The 15,303-nt window shown below is 41.1% G+C and overlaps 1 protein-coding gene across 1 annotated transcript in view; it reads left to right on the top strand.

The window, feature by feature from the left end:
• Positions 1-15,303, top strand: part of astn1.L (astrotactin 1 L homeolog) — a 187,724-nt gene that overhangs the window by 123,786 nt on the left and 48,635 nt on the right. Inside the window, exons 10-12 of the mRNA XM_041590491.1 lie at positions 7,280-7,354; positions 8,090-8,227; positions 14,562-14,712. Of these exons, the coding sequence (XP_041446425.1) occupies positions 7,280-7,354; positions 8,090-8,227; positions 14,562-14,712 (364 nt within the window). The remainder of the gene's footprint in view (positions 1-7,279; positions 7,355-8,089; positions 8,228-14,561; positions 14,713-15,303) is intronic.

Genomic DNA, 15,303 nt, shown 5'->3' with positions numbered 1-15,303 from the left:
CAGAAAAAATATGCCATATAAATGCTGAAAATAGTAATTTTTTGCCATACGTTGACCTTGTAGACATTGTTTGCCCAGTTCTTTTGGTTGCAGCCACTGAAGCACAGAGGCCAGAAAAAATTAAACCAGTAGGGTTTGCACCCTAGTTTGTAACGGTGGCGGAGGGAGGAGGAGGACGCTAAAGGACAGCTGTGTGTGGAGTCATGAGGCTTGAAGAGAAGGACAGCTGCATAGAAGTCAGAACAAGTCTTCCGGCGTGCAGTAACCCTCCGAGATCCACCCCTCATTCATTTTAATAAAGGTCAGGTAATCGACACTTTTGTGACCTAGGCGAGTTCTCTTCTCAGTTACAATCCCTCCTGCTGCACTGAAGGTCCTTTCTGAGAGCACACTTGAGGCTGGGCAAGACAAGAGGTTCATGGCAAATTGTGACAGCTCTGGCCACAGATCAAGCCTGCGCACCCAGTAGTCCAGGGGTTCATCGCTCCTCAGAGTGTCGATATCTGCAGTTAATGCCAGGTAGTCCGCTACCTGCCGGTCGAGGCGTTCTTTGAGGGTGGATCCAGAAGGGTTGTGGCGCTGCCTTGGACAGAAAAACATTTGCATGTCTGACGTTACAGACTGGCCAAAGGGCTTTGTCCTTGCAGGTGTGCTCGTGGCAGGATTACTGGCACCTCTGCCCCTGGAATGTTGATGAGTTCCTGAAGTGACATCACCCTTAAAAGCATTGTACAACATGTTTTGCAGGCTGGTTTGTAAATGCCGCATCTTTTCGGACTTGTGGTATGTTGGTAACATTTCTGACACTTTATGCTTGTACCGAGGGTCTAGTAGCGTTGCGACCCAGTACAGGTCCTTCTCCTTAAGCCTCTTGATACGGGGGTCCTTCAACAGGCATGACAGCATGAAAGACCCCATTCTCACAAGGTTGGATGCAGAGCTATCCATCTCCGCTTCCTCATTATCAAGGACTGCATCATCCACGGTCTCCTCCCCCCAGCCACGTACAAGACCAGGGGTCCCCAAAAGGTCACCACTAGCCCCCTGGGAAGCCTGCTCCTGTTGGTCCTCCTCCTCCTCCTCCACAAAGCCACCTTCCTCCTCTGACTCCACTTCTGGCACCTCTCCCTGCGTTGCAGCAGGTGCCTGGGTTCGTTCTGGTGATTCCGACCAGAAATCGTGCGCTTCCAGCTCCTCGTCACGCTGGTCTACAGCCTCATCTGTCACTCGTCGCATGGCACGCTCCAGGAATAAAGCGAAGGGTATTAGGTCGCTGATGGTGCCTTCGGTGCGACTGACCATATTTGTCACCTCTTCAAAAGGTCGCATGAGCCTGCAGGCATCGCGCATAAGCACCCAGTAACGGGGGAAAAAAATCCCCAGCTGTGCAGATCCAGTCCTACCACCCAGTTCAAAAAGGTACTCGTTGACGGCCCTTTGTTGTTGCAGCAGACGTTCCAACATAAGGAGCGTTGAATTCCAGCGAGTCTGGCTGTCAGAAATCAAACGCCTGACTGGCATGTTGTAGCGCTGCTGAATGTCAGCAAGGCGTGCCATGGCTGTGTAGGAACGTCTGAAATGGGCCGACACCTTTCTGGACTGGGTGAGAACGTCCTGGAATCCTGGGTACTTGGAGACAAAACGTTGGACTATTAAATTTAACACATGTGCCATGCAGGGCACATGTGTTAAATTGCCTAGTCTCAACGCTGCCAACAGATTGCTTCCATTGTCACACACCACTTTTCCGATCTGCAGTTGGTGTGGGGTCAGCCACCGATCGGCCTGTGACTGCAGAGATGACAGGAGTACAGATCCGGTATGGTTTTTGCTTTCCAGGCACGTCATCCCCAAGACAGCGTGACAACGGCGTACCTGGCACGTCGAATAGCCTAGGGGGAGCTGGGGGTGCACAGGTGTGGAGGAGGAGAAGGAGGACCCAGCAGCAGAGTAAGAAGAAGAAGAAGACGAGGTAGAGAGCGATGGAGGAGTAGAGGTGGTGGCAGAACCGCGTGCAATCCGTGGCGGTGACACCAACTCCACTGTTGTTGTTGAGCTACCCATTCCCTGCTTCCCAGCCATTACCAAGTTCACCCAGTGGGCAGTGTAGGTGACATACCTGCCCTGACCATGCTTGGAGGACCATGCGTCAGTAGTCATATGGACCTTTGGCCCAACACTAAGTGACAGAGATGCGGTAACTTGGCTCTGCACATGTTGGTACAGGTGTGGTATTCCCTTTTTAGAAAAAAAATTGCGGCTGGGTACCTTCCACTGCGGTGTCCCAATTGCTACAAATTTGCGGAAGGCCTCAGAGTCCACCAGCTGGTATGGTAAAAGCTGGCGGGCTAAGAGTGCAGACAAGCCAGCTGTCAGACGCCGGGCAAGGGGGTGACAGTCAGACATTGGCTTCTTACGCTCAAACATGGCCTTCACAGAAACTTGGCTGGTGGCAGATGACTGGGAATGGGAACAGGTGGTCAAGGTGGAAGGCGGAGTGGAGGGTGGTTCAGACGGGTCAAGGAGAGCAGAGGTAGAGCAGTAAGATGCTGGACCAGAAGGAGTGTGGCTTTTAGTTTGCCTGTTGCCTTTGAGGTGTTGCTCCCAAAGTGCTTTGTGCTTGCCGCTCATGTGCCTTCGCATAGAAGTTGTACCTATGTGGCTGTTGGGCTTACCAAGGCTCAGTTTCTGACTGCACTCATTGCAAATTACAATGCTTTTGTCAGAGGCACACACATTAAAAAAATCCCACACTGCTGACTTTTTGGAAGTGTGCGATCTGGCGGTAACAGTAGAAGTTGGCGGCATTGGCGGCAATGGCGGGTGCGTTGGCCGGCTGAACACAGGTGCCGATACATGTTGTTGCCCTACTGATCCCTGCGGGCTGTCCTCCCTGCTTCTTCTAAGTCTTATTCTCCTACTGCCTCTCTGACTCTCCGTCTCTCCATCTGAACTACCCTCCTCTTGCTCTCTTCTACTAGGCACCCACAAAACATCAATCTCCTCATCATCATTCTCCTCAGATGCATCAATTTCTTCTGACACATCACAGAAGGAAGCAGCAGCGGGGACCTCCTCCTCATCACTCATTATGTCCATCTCTGTCGTGTTCTCTGCCAGAATTAAATCTGGTGTAAGGTCCTCATCTCCTTCATCTTCTTCTGGCAATAATGGTTGCGCATTACTCAGTTCAAGAAACTCATGGGAAAATAACTCCTCTGACCCCAGTGAAGAAGGGGCACCGGTGGTGGAGGAAGTGTTACGTGGGGTGGCCATAGCAGTGGAGGATGAGGAGGATGTTGTGGTAAAGTTAGAAACGGTAGAGGATGGGGTGTGCTGTGTAAGCCAGTCAACTACCTCTTCAGCATTTTGGGAGTTCAGGGTCATTGGCTTTTTAAAACTGGGCAATTTGCTAGGGCCACAGGATTGCATAGCAGCACGGCCCCTAGCACGGCCTCTGCGTGGCGGCCTGCCTTTGCCTGGCATTATTTTTTAAAAAACAAGAACAACAACAAAAACTCAGTTGGTTTTTCTGGAAACGATAATACACACAGCTAGATGGCGGGTTGAAGAAAACAGTGTGCAAATAATGCCTACAAGGTCAACGTATACACTACTACAGCGGTGGATACGGATTACGTAAAATATATTATGGCTGCTTGAAAAAAGTCACTCCGGTGTTTTTTCTGGAGACGGTAATATTATGGATATTTAGACAGAATGTGAACAAGGTCACACAGCTAGATGGCGGGTTGAAGAAAACAGTGTGCAAATAATGCCTACAAGGTCAACGTATACACTACTACAGCGGTGGATACGGATTACGTAAAATATATTATGGCTGCTTGAAAAAAGTCACTCCGGTGTTTTTTCTGGAGACCGGTAATATTATGGATATTTAGACAGAATGTGAACAAGGTCACACAGCTAGATGGCGGGTTGAAGAAAACAGTGTGCAAATAATGCCTACAAGGTCAACGTATACACTACTACAGCGGTGGATACGGATTACGTAAAATATATTATGGCTGCTTGAAAAAAGTCACTCCGGTGTTTTTTCTGGAGACGGTAATATTATGGATATTTAGACAGAATGTGAACAAGGTCACACAGCTAGATGGCGGGTTGAAGAAAACAGTGTGCAAATAATGCCTACAAGGTCAACGTATACACTACTACAGCGGTGGATACGGATTACGTAAAATATATTATGGCTGCTTGAAAAAAGTCACTCCGGTGTTTTTTCTGGAGACGGTAATATTATGGATATTTAGACAGAATGTGAACAAGGTCACACAGCTAGATGGCGGGTTGAAGAAAACAGTGTGCAAATAATGCCTACAAGGTCAACGTATACACTACTACAGCGGTGGATACGGATTACGTAAAATATATTATGGCTGCTTGAAAAAAGTCACTCCGGTGTTTTTTCTGGAGACGGTAATATTATGGATATTTAGACAGAATGTGAACAAGGTCACACAGCTAGATGGCGGGTTGAAGAAAACACTGTGCAAATAATGCCTACAAGGTCAACGTATACACTACTACAGCGGTGGATACGGATTACGTAAAATATATTATGGCTGCTTGAAAAAAGTCACTCCGGTGTTTTTTCTGGAGACGGTAATATTATGGATATTTAGACAGAATGTGAACAAGGTCACACAGCTAGATGGCGGGTTGAAGAAAACAGTGTGCAAATAATGCCTACAAGGTCAACGTATACACTACTACAGCGGTGGATACGGATTACGTAAAATATATTATGGCTGCTTGAAAAAAGTCACTCCGGTGTTTTTTCTGGAGACGGTAATATTATGGATATTTAGACAGAATGTGAACAAGGTCACACAGCTAGATGGCGGGTTGAAGAAAACAGTGTGCAAATAATGCCTACAAGGTCAACGTATACACTACTACAGCGGTGGATACGGATTACGTAAAATATATTATGGCTGCTTGAAAAAAGTCACTCCGGTGTTTTTTCTGGAGACGGTAATATTATGGATATTTAGACAGAATGTGAACAAGGTCACACAGCTAGATGGCGGGTTGAAGAAAACACTGTGCAAATAATGCCTACAAGGTCAACGTATACACTACTACAGCGGTGGATACGGATTACGTAAAATATATTATGGCTGCTTGAAAAAAGTCACTCCGGTGTTTTTTCTGGAGACGGTAATATTATGGATATTTAGACAGAATGTGAACAAGGTCACACAGCTAGATGGCGGGTTGAAGAAAACAGTGTGCAAATAATGCCTACAAGGTCAACGTATACACTACTACAGCGGTGGATACGGATTACGTAAAATATATTATGGCTGCTTGAAAAAAGTCACTCCGGTGTTTTTTCTGGAGACGGTAATATTATGGATATTTAGACAGAATGTGAACAAGGTCACACAGCTAGATGGCGGGTTGAAGAAAACAGTGTGCAAATAATGCCTACAAGGTCAACGTATACACTACTACAGCGGTGGATACGGATTACGTAAAATATATTATGGCTGCTTGAAAAAAGTCACTCCGGTGTTTTTTCTGGAGACGGTAATATTATGGATATTTAGACAGAATGTGAACAAGGTCACACAGCTAGATGGCGGGTTGAAGAAAACACTGTGCAAATAATGCCTACAGGGCAAATAATGCCTAAAAGGTCAACTTATACACTACTACAGCGGTAGTAAAATAAAAAAAAGTAAAATAAAAAAAAATGAATATTAAAAAAAAATATTAAAGTTGGTGCTGCTGAACTACTAGGAGCAGCAGATTAGCACACCAGTCCCACTCCCCAACACTGCTAGACTAATAGCACTGGGCTCTTATAGTAGTAGTAGTAGTAGTAGTAAAACAACAAAAAATAAATAAAAGCAGTCCTTACAAGGACTACTGTTATTGCAGCAGTCAGCAGATGAGATCAGAAGCAGGACAGCTGCCCACTGCAGCTACATACAGAGCACTGCAGTAGAAGGTAGATTACTAGCCAGCAAAGCTACCTAAGCTAAAATGTCCCTCAAACCCCTGCAGACTTCTGTCCCTCCAATAACAGAGCAGTATCAAAACGATTACTAGCCAGCAAACTTTCAACTGTCCCTGAAATCACTAACAGGCAGCAGCTCTCTCCCTACACTATCTCTTCAGCACACACAGGCAGAGTGAAAAAACGCTGCAGGGCTTCGGTTTTTATAGGGAAGGGGAGTGGTCCAGGGGAGAGCTTCCTGATTGGCTGCCATGTACCTGCTGGTCTGGGGTGAGAGGGCAAAAAAAAAGCGCCAACAATGGCGAACCCAAAATGGCGAACGTCGCGCGACGTTCGCGAACTTCCGGCGAGCGCGAACACCCGATGTTCGCGCGAACAAGTTCGCCGGCGAACAGTTCGCGACATCTCTAATACAGACTCATTTATGATTGCAGCATCATATGCACAGTGGAGATATTGATCCAGTTTGTTATTTTCTCCCAGTATTTTTCTTAAAAACTTCCAGTGCCCCAATGTGCAATGCATCAATGAAGGAATTAGAGTGGGATTTACTTGCTACACCTCAACCACAATTGGCCAAACTTGATGTGGGAACCCTGGACTTACCTTTGCATCCAGCATCCGAAAGTGCACTTGAGTACTATTCTTCAGATAAGGCTGTGCAGGCAAATTGGTGCTAATGGAATTAGGGGGAGAATATGCACCTTAAATTAATAGTATCCATATTTTTTATGCATGTTTACATACATAAAAATGCATGTTATGTATGCAGATTATAGAAAAATTGTTTTGTGTCTATCCTTAGCAGAACTTTCTGTTGTATTACTAACAAGCTAAAGTCTGAGCAAGTAAACCCTGTACTTTCATATGAAAGATTTCATTCCTCCTGCAGAAGTTTCAAATGATTATGTCCCATATGTATGTTTTCTTATAGATGTTAAGGTAACTTCATGTTAACAGGGAGATAATAGTTTACTGTCGACATTTAAGACTTGATTTTGTGTTAAATTGACTATAAAGTAAATATAGTGCATATAAAGTATAATGCTATTTTAAAAATGCAAGGCCTGGATCATTATCTTGCTGATTACATGGAGTTTATTGACATTTCCTCTGTTACAATTTGAATCACAACTAAATTACTTTCAGTAAATTGCCTTTTAAAAATCTCAATACCTCAGTTTTTCCTTGTAAATTACTGTAATATTTCCATAATATACCTAGGTGTAGTATATTGTTTTCTACTTGTTGAACTCAGAATTTCTTTCTCATTATTTTCCTAATGTACAGCCCCTGGCCATATACCATGTTCCAAAGAGGATTTGATCTTGTACTGGGAGAACAGCCTTCAGACAAAATCTTCAGGTAATATCTTATATCAGTAAAGCCTGATGGATATATTTAAGCACTTTGAGCCAGGTCCAGACTCAGATCAAAATAGGTTCTGTTATTTCAAGTACACAGAGGCCCAAACATCCTCATCAGCAGCTGATTAAATAGTGACTGTCTATGGCGTCTTACAGAAGCACCTCCGAGATTTGATCAAATTTACACCAACTCTCGATATACATAGAAAAGCTTTGTGATTCCAGTAACTCTCCCTACCAGGAATATAGTCTATAAAAATAGGTGATGTGCTTATAACAGATGCAAAGCAGAAGGTGAAACCAACATTTAAGGTAACTATGTGTACCTTATTGTACCCAAGTTTTGAACCTATTAACCAATCTGAGCCTTTTGAAACAATGTATTGCTTTTTTATGTTTATGATATTTTGAAAAGTAGCAAATGACAATAAATGACTGGAAATACAACAAAGTAAAACTCAGAAACTCAGAGAAACACAGTGCAACAAAATTATCAACAATTTCCTACTGACACTTGGTATAAAAAAGTTTGTAATACTGAAGCATTTCTTCTTACATATCTTCATAGCAAAGTGTAAAAAAGAAACAAATTCTGTATGAAGAGAGGCACTGCAGGATTAGAGCATTATATTTAAAGAAAGGACTGGAATCCAGAAAGCGTGCTACTGTACTGTATGTATCTTTTACATCCCTTTTCTCCTACTGCTAACACCATGCTCGTTCTTTTATACAGATTCACATACACATTGGGGGAGGGCATGTGGCTTCCTCTCAGCAAGAGTTTCGTCATACCCCCTGCAGAACTTGCCATTAATCCATCTGCTAAGTGCAAGACAGACATGACTGTTATGGAGGATGCTGTGGAAGTCAGGTGAGATTAAAGAATACAAAAAAAAAGAATTTATTGGACTAATTTATTTTAGTGGAAATTCTTTAAAGCAGATACATCACTGTAATTCTATTCTCTATGTTGCATAGAATTTTTGCTCAAGATCACACACACCCTTTTCTAGTTATACAAAGATAAGCCTTATGGATCGAGTACTTCTTTCCATATACTACCTGCAGTCATGGAAGGAAATCTGGGGGGGGGGGTTTCAATTAAAATGAAAACTATTAGAGTAACAGTTTCCTTCTTTCATTTGTTTGTATAAGGTTAAGGTTGGGTTGTCTTCATTATAAATGATCAGTTGGTGTGCAACCATTTCTTTTTAAGGAATAGAAAATCTTGCACTACATCAATGAGCCACAAATAGAACAAAACTGCGCTGTAGTTTGGATCTAATAAGCATTTACCTTGGCTGTGCTTTAGAACATGGGGGCAGATTCACTGAAGGGCGAAGTGGCTAACACTAGCAACAATTCGCCCGCGTTGCCACCTGCAGGGACATGGCCAATTCACTAACAGGCGCAGGAGCCAATTCATGCCATACACACAGCACTGCCTAGATACCAAAAATTAGAGTTTTGATTCTCCCATAAGGCATCATGGGCGGAGACCCTGGACATTTGTAATAAAAAGTAGTATGTTCAAGCATTTGCACCAACATTTATAATAAAGACCTCCATACAACTTTTTTTCCCACCGTATGCAAATTAACCTAAGTGCAAGATCACTAGTGATTTTTCTCTTTAGCGCATCTTCAATATGAAATGCTCGCACAGCCGAAGTAACGCTAGCAAAAAGTCACCAACATTCGATGCCTGAAACAGAACTTTGCATTTTAGTGAATTAGTTTATTTGTAGCGCATTTGCGCCTGTCAGTGTGGTGCTATGGATGCGAAGCTGACGCTGGTGAAAATTCGCTCCTTAGTGAATCTGCCCCATGGATGGGTAAGCTTTAGCCTAGGGTATTTCATGAAAATACTAAATTTTAGTGCAGAGTTTGGTTTTCATCGACATGCTTTTTAACTTTTTTGTATAATATTGATATTTAAGATCTGGTAATTTGGCAATGTCTACAAATAATCAGATAATTCTTCAGTACTGTATATACAGTATGTAGTACTTTATAAATAAAAAATATGCATACATGCATACAGTACATACATAATTATCAAATTAGTTGATCCAAGTTCTAGGCCATTCACAGTATGGGGGATAATGGTGGTTGCTTTACATCCATATCTGGTTAGGGCTTATTTAGATATATTGATCAGAGCTGCCAAAAGATACTTTCAGCAGAGGACTGCAACCATTTAAATATAATGTATGTGGCCAGTATCATTTCACTGGTTCTTGTGGTGATCTGATCAAGTTCAAATCAAGTAAAGGTTTGCTTATATAGTGACTTGACCTATTGGGATGTTTGCATGTATGACTTGCTTTACATCAACTGATGGTTGTTTAGACTGGAAGATGTAGTTCACAACAGCTAGGATGCTATTTATTTGTCATCTCTAATGGCATTGCATTAAATGAGAATACAAGAAGAAATATGGCCTGCAGTCATCTAAAAAAAGCACAGGCAGTGTTATAAATGATCTATCAGTCTTGTGTAGTGTAACTCTGCCCACGTACAATGAAGGCATCATGCAATATCCATCTGCCAATCTGTGTTTTGTCTTTGAAGCATCTTAATAGTCCAACAATGACTATTCCCCAAACACTGATGATATTCTGTTGCATGAGTGCCTTTAATCAAGTAACAGAATGCCACCCACGCATCCCCACATCTCCTAGCCTTCCCCTCAAACCCAAAATACATCACTTGAGCAAATAATTGTATTTCCTTTGGGAATACTACAATTCTCTTCTATTTTTTAAGCATCATTAATCCTTCTGCAGCCTTAGAGACTTTGTAGCTTCCAGTTATGTCCCATGTGTATAGGACATGTCAATTCATGTTTTCTCGATTTTGTTTTCATTTGCATTTCAGCTAAGTAGAGTATCATAAAGCAAAAAAAAGAGGGGAAAACCATTAATGTAATATTTTTTCACATAATTCTTAAAATTGCAGCTATAGTTATGTTGGAATGGACTGTCTGTTATGAAGGTTTGTATTAGATTTCTGTTTAGTGTAATATGAATAAAAAAAACTTTCTTCATCCCAATGATCTGCTATAGAGGCTCTACAGACACAAAGATATAGTAGTAGTAGTAGCTGCAAAGTCATAAGTATACCTTTTCCTTTAAGTGTAAGATGACCCCCTCCTCTACTTAAAGGTGGCCATACATTGGATGAATTTAAATGTACAACAGGTCTTATGGGGAAAAGATGGATACATGCTCAGACTGTCAGAATATTGTATATGATAAAAATTGGTCAAATGGCACAGCTAAATATCGGTATGTATGGCCATCTTGAGGAGCAATCCAGAAAAAGTTTCCTTTCTGCCAAGATATGGACACTAAAATCAAGGATCTTTCAAGGAACTTTCTTAGCTATTAGCCACATTCAAATGTAAAAAAGAGTTGGGGAGCATCAAAAGCATGAAAAAAATTACATGGGGATGCCAAATAAGGGCAGTGATTGGATATTTGGCCCCTATGTGGACTGACAGCCTACAAAGCTCAATTTGGCAGTACACATGTTTTTTATGCAGTTGAAAGTGCCTTCAAGTCTGGAATTCGAGAACCTGCTTTAAGGTCACTGGGAGCAACATCCAAGGAGTCGGAGAGCAACATATTGCTTGCTAGCCACTGGTTGGGGATCACTGCCTAAAATAATGAAATGGTACTTTTCAAAAAGAGCTGAAAATTTAAGTTGTACTGTACTTTATTAGATAATATCTCATGGTAAAAAAATAATTAATAGACCATAAAAATAATTAGTTTTTAATGATAATAGTTAATTTGGGTTGATAAAAAGGCCAAAGTCCATCAAATTCCTAAATTATCTAATGCTAAACTAACTGTAGATCACACTTCGACTTGCATATAATGCTTGTTCAAGAAATCCACTCTTAAAGGCATTGACAGAATCTACCATCACTACGTCACCCGGCAGTGCAATGCACAACCTCACTGCCCTTACAGTGAAGAACCACTTTGACTGCTTCAAATGAAAACTCAGTCCTCATGTCTAAACGGTTGGCCTCTGGTTTGTTAATAATTTCTATAGGGAAAAAAGACTCTCTGCTATCTGTCGGTTAAGTCCTCTCATGTATTGTAAAGAGTTATCATGTTTTCTTGCAAGCATCTATTATCCAGAGAAAGCAACCCAAAATCTAGTTGTAGGTTTCTGTACTCTCTCCAGATTATTAATATATTTTTAAGGACTGGAGCCAAAAACTGCACTGCATGCTCACAGTGAGGTCTTACCAGGGACCTATAAAGAGGCAACATTGTTTTCTTTCCTAGAGCCGATGCCCCTTTTTATGCAAGACAGTACTTTATTTGCTTAAGTGACACTGCCTAGTGTTACACATCTTGTTATCCATAAAAATCCCCAAACTCTTCTCAATAATACCCCCAACACATTGTAATTGAGTGTATAACTCCCATTTATGTTATTTCTACCAAAGTGCAAAACCTTGTGCTCATCAACATTTGCCAGTTTGCCTCCTCATTCTCAAATCACTGTGCAAAGTGACAGCATCCTGGAACTTATTGTGTTGTACAATTTAGTATTATCAGCAAAAATAGAAACAGTACTGATGGTCAAGGTCATTAATAAAAAAAACTTAGAAGTCAAAGGTCTAAGGAAAGACCCCTTTGGTACCTGTTGTCAAAAATAGTTCAATTAGAAAATGTTCCATTTTACAATCACTCTTTGCAATCTATCCCCCAGTCTATCCAAGTACAAATATTATGTTCAAGGCCAATATTCATATCCCTTATTACCCCTTTCAAAAGCTTTCCTACCATTGATGGTCACTGATGTCCCATTTGTACAAGAAAACAGACCGAAATCCAAACAGTATCTTGATATTTTGTTTCTTAAGTTGTAAGTGACAGGAAACTGGAGATCAGCTAGCCACCCCTACTTTTTCCCTTCACCCCTTTTCTTGTCCCTTTACAGTGTAGCAGTTGTATGTTTCATCACCCTGCTTTGTCACTTCCTGTTAATGCTTGACTTTGTCTCTTCTGTATTTCTCTCAGCAGAGTTTCTTGACCATATTAATATATTATTTTTGAGGGTAACACATTGTATATAAATCCTGTATATTTGTGAACAAATCTTTTACATTTTCTCCCTTTTAGTCTTATTTCCCATTCTCACCCATCAGGTTAACCTCTCTTACCCATCTCCTCTTGGTTTTCTTCTCCTTTTCACTTTACACATTGTATCTCTCCTACATCCCTTTTAGTTAATTCCCCTCTGCTTTGCTTTTTTATTTATATTTTTGTCTCCCATTTATTCCTTTTTTAATATCCATTCTATGTGTAATCCATCACTACACATTATATCTCCCCATTACATACAGGTGTCTTGGGAGCATTGCAGGATTTGACTGGGCAGTGGGTGGATTAGGACTGTGTTTGCTCAGTGCCTAGGGTTTTTGTACAGAAAGCAAAGGGAGGCAAATTACCTTTTGGCTTAGAGGTCTCTACAGAGGGAGGGGTCTACCTGCAGGACCTCTTAGTGACCAACATACAGTATATTAATACTTTTTGTACCTTGACACTATTTTGACACTTCTGATAAACTGGTCTGTATTTGGGTTGGGGGAGGTTATTTGATTATAATTATGGTTTTGAATAAATGCTTCTTAATACTATGAATTTTCAAGTTTAGATCAATCATACAATACTTTAAATTAGGCAAAATCTGAGCCACTTAGAGAAACAGAAGGAGATGTTTTTACTTGGGCCACCACACAGTTTTAAGGGTTTAGCAGAGATCAAAGAGAAAGCTGAACTGGTTAGGTACTTGATAACAGATTTTGTTTTATTGTAGCAAAACCAACCAGGAAAGCAGGCACTGACATAGAAAGGGTTAACTGGCAAGCAATGTAAGTGTTGAAACAGACATGGTGGGGAAGCGAGATACGAACAGAAACAGGAAAAGTAAGGCAGGTTACTTAGGTACCTATAACCAAAGTCCACAGCAAGGCACACAAAGGTTCCTGCTGAAGTCATACTACAGGCAATTGGTTAGGCCAGGTAGCCCAGTGTCAATACCAGAAGAGCAATTACAATGGTTTGGTAATAGAACAGTAGGGCATAGCATGCCATGGCAAGCTGACCCAATAGGAAGACATCATCACTAGCATCAGTGGACCGTCTATGTTTAAATTTCATGCTGGATTAACCCTGGTGTCTACTGAATCACTGATAGGCTTGCAGCGGCATGATGACATCAAAGAGAATATGCCTGCTCTACACTTTTTAGAACAAAGTACACCTCCCTGGAATCCTCATACATGGGGTGATAATAGTATTATACAGTATTAGGGTGTTAATTTACTGGCAGTGGGTTGAAAGGTGCACACTAGTGATGGGCGAATCTGTCCCATTTCGCTTCCCCAAAAAAGGTACGAAACGTCAAAAAAATTAGCAAAACTGCAAAAAATTCACAAAATGCCTTTAAGTCAATGGGCATAAAAATAATGTTGACACATGTCAATTTTGACACAAGTGATAATTTTTATACGCATGACTATTTTGTCCAAATTCATTTAAGTCAATGGGCGTCTGAATAATCTGGCGCGACAAAAAATTTTTTTGTCGCAGCAGATTTTTTGCTGCCAAATTTTTGCTACAGTTTCGCAAATTTATTCGCGGGGTGAAACATGAAAATTGGTCTAGAATCCATGCCTGGTGAATTTATTCGCCAATCACTAGTGCACATACTGCCTTGTATTTGCCCACAAAGCACCTGCTCCCATGTGTGCCTGTGAGTCCCATATTTAATGCCTGCCAAATTTGGGTGAATAATTTTCACCTCTTAGTGCTCCACATGTGTAACCTTACCCATAATAAATGTGCCTTATTCTATGTATACATCTAGGATGTAGCAATCATTTGAATACAATTCTGCAAGGCTGTGCTATAAAAATTTCCCTTGATATTTAAATAGCTCAATAATCCTGCAGTACTTCCCTTCCATTTAAAAAGTACGTAATTCCCAATTTTCTCATTTAAAAATGTACCTTTCCATCTTTTTCACTTCATTACACTGTATTTTTACCTAAGCTTATTGATATTTCCTCCCTTTATCTTCTTTTTTATTTAATGTGCTGCTTTAACAATCTCACGTTTGCATCTATCAAGCCCAACCTCTCCCTCCTTTCCTTTCTATTTCTTTTTTTGCCTCCAGAGAGGAGCTCATGACTTCTTCTTCGTTTGATAACCTTGAAATCCTTCTAGATTCTTTTGGACCTGTTCGGGATTGCTCTAAGGATAATGGAGGTTGCACTAAGAACTTCCGTTGTGTCTCGGATCGCAAGCTGGACTCCAGTGGTTGTATGGTGAGTGTGATGTTTAACTTTAAACAACAGAGCTGCATTACTTTATGGTGCATATGCACGATCCTGCCATAATGAATAAGAGTTGCAGTTGTGTTGGGATAGTGGGAACTGTGACTTAATAAGGGCTGGTTACAGGTAGAATATCTATTTTCTTATGTACAAATTATATACAAATGTATAGCACTGTCTAGAGTGTTCTTCCCTAATGGCTTACATACATCTTAGTCATTGGGCCCAGCAAACTAGGTCATGTAGCGTGCGGCGCGAACAGTCTAATATATTACTAGTTTTTAATAGAAATGTATAGCTATAACAGTAAAGGTTATAATATGATGCACAATAAACACATACAAGCATTTTGGACTTGCAATGGAATGGAAGATGAAATGGATAGAGACAGTGCATCATAAAACAAAGAAATTCTGGAAAAAAGGTAACAAATTAATCATAGCTCCAGAAATAATGAAATACATTTTCTACTGAAAACTTGTGAATAATGGTGTGCAACCTGGGAAACTAAAGAATTTGCATATTGGAAGCACATACAAATATCGCTATTGTTACCAATTGTTATAACTACAATAAATTATT

Source organism: Xenopus laevis, chromosome 4L (genome assembly GCF_017654675.1).
Source record: "Xenopus laevis strain J_2021 chromosome 4L, Xenopus_laevis_v10.1, whole genome shotgun sequence".
NCBI classification, from domain to species: Eukaryota; Metazoa; Chordata; class Amphibia; order Anura; family Pipidae; genus Xenopus; species Xenopus laevis.
This window is presented reverse-complemented; position numbering and strand designations above follow the sequence as displayed.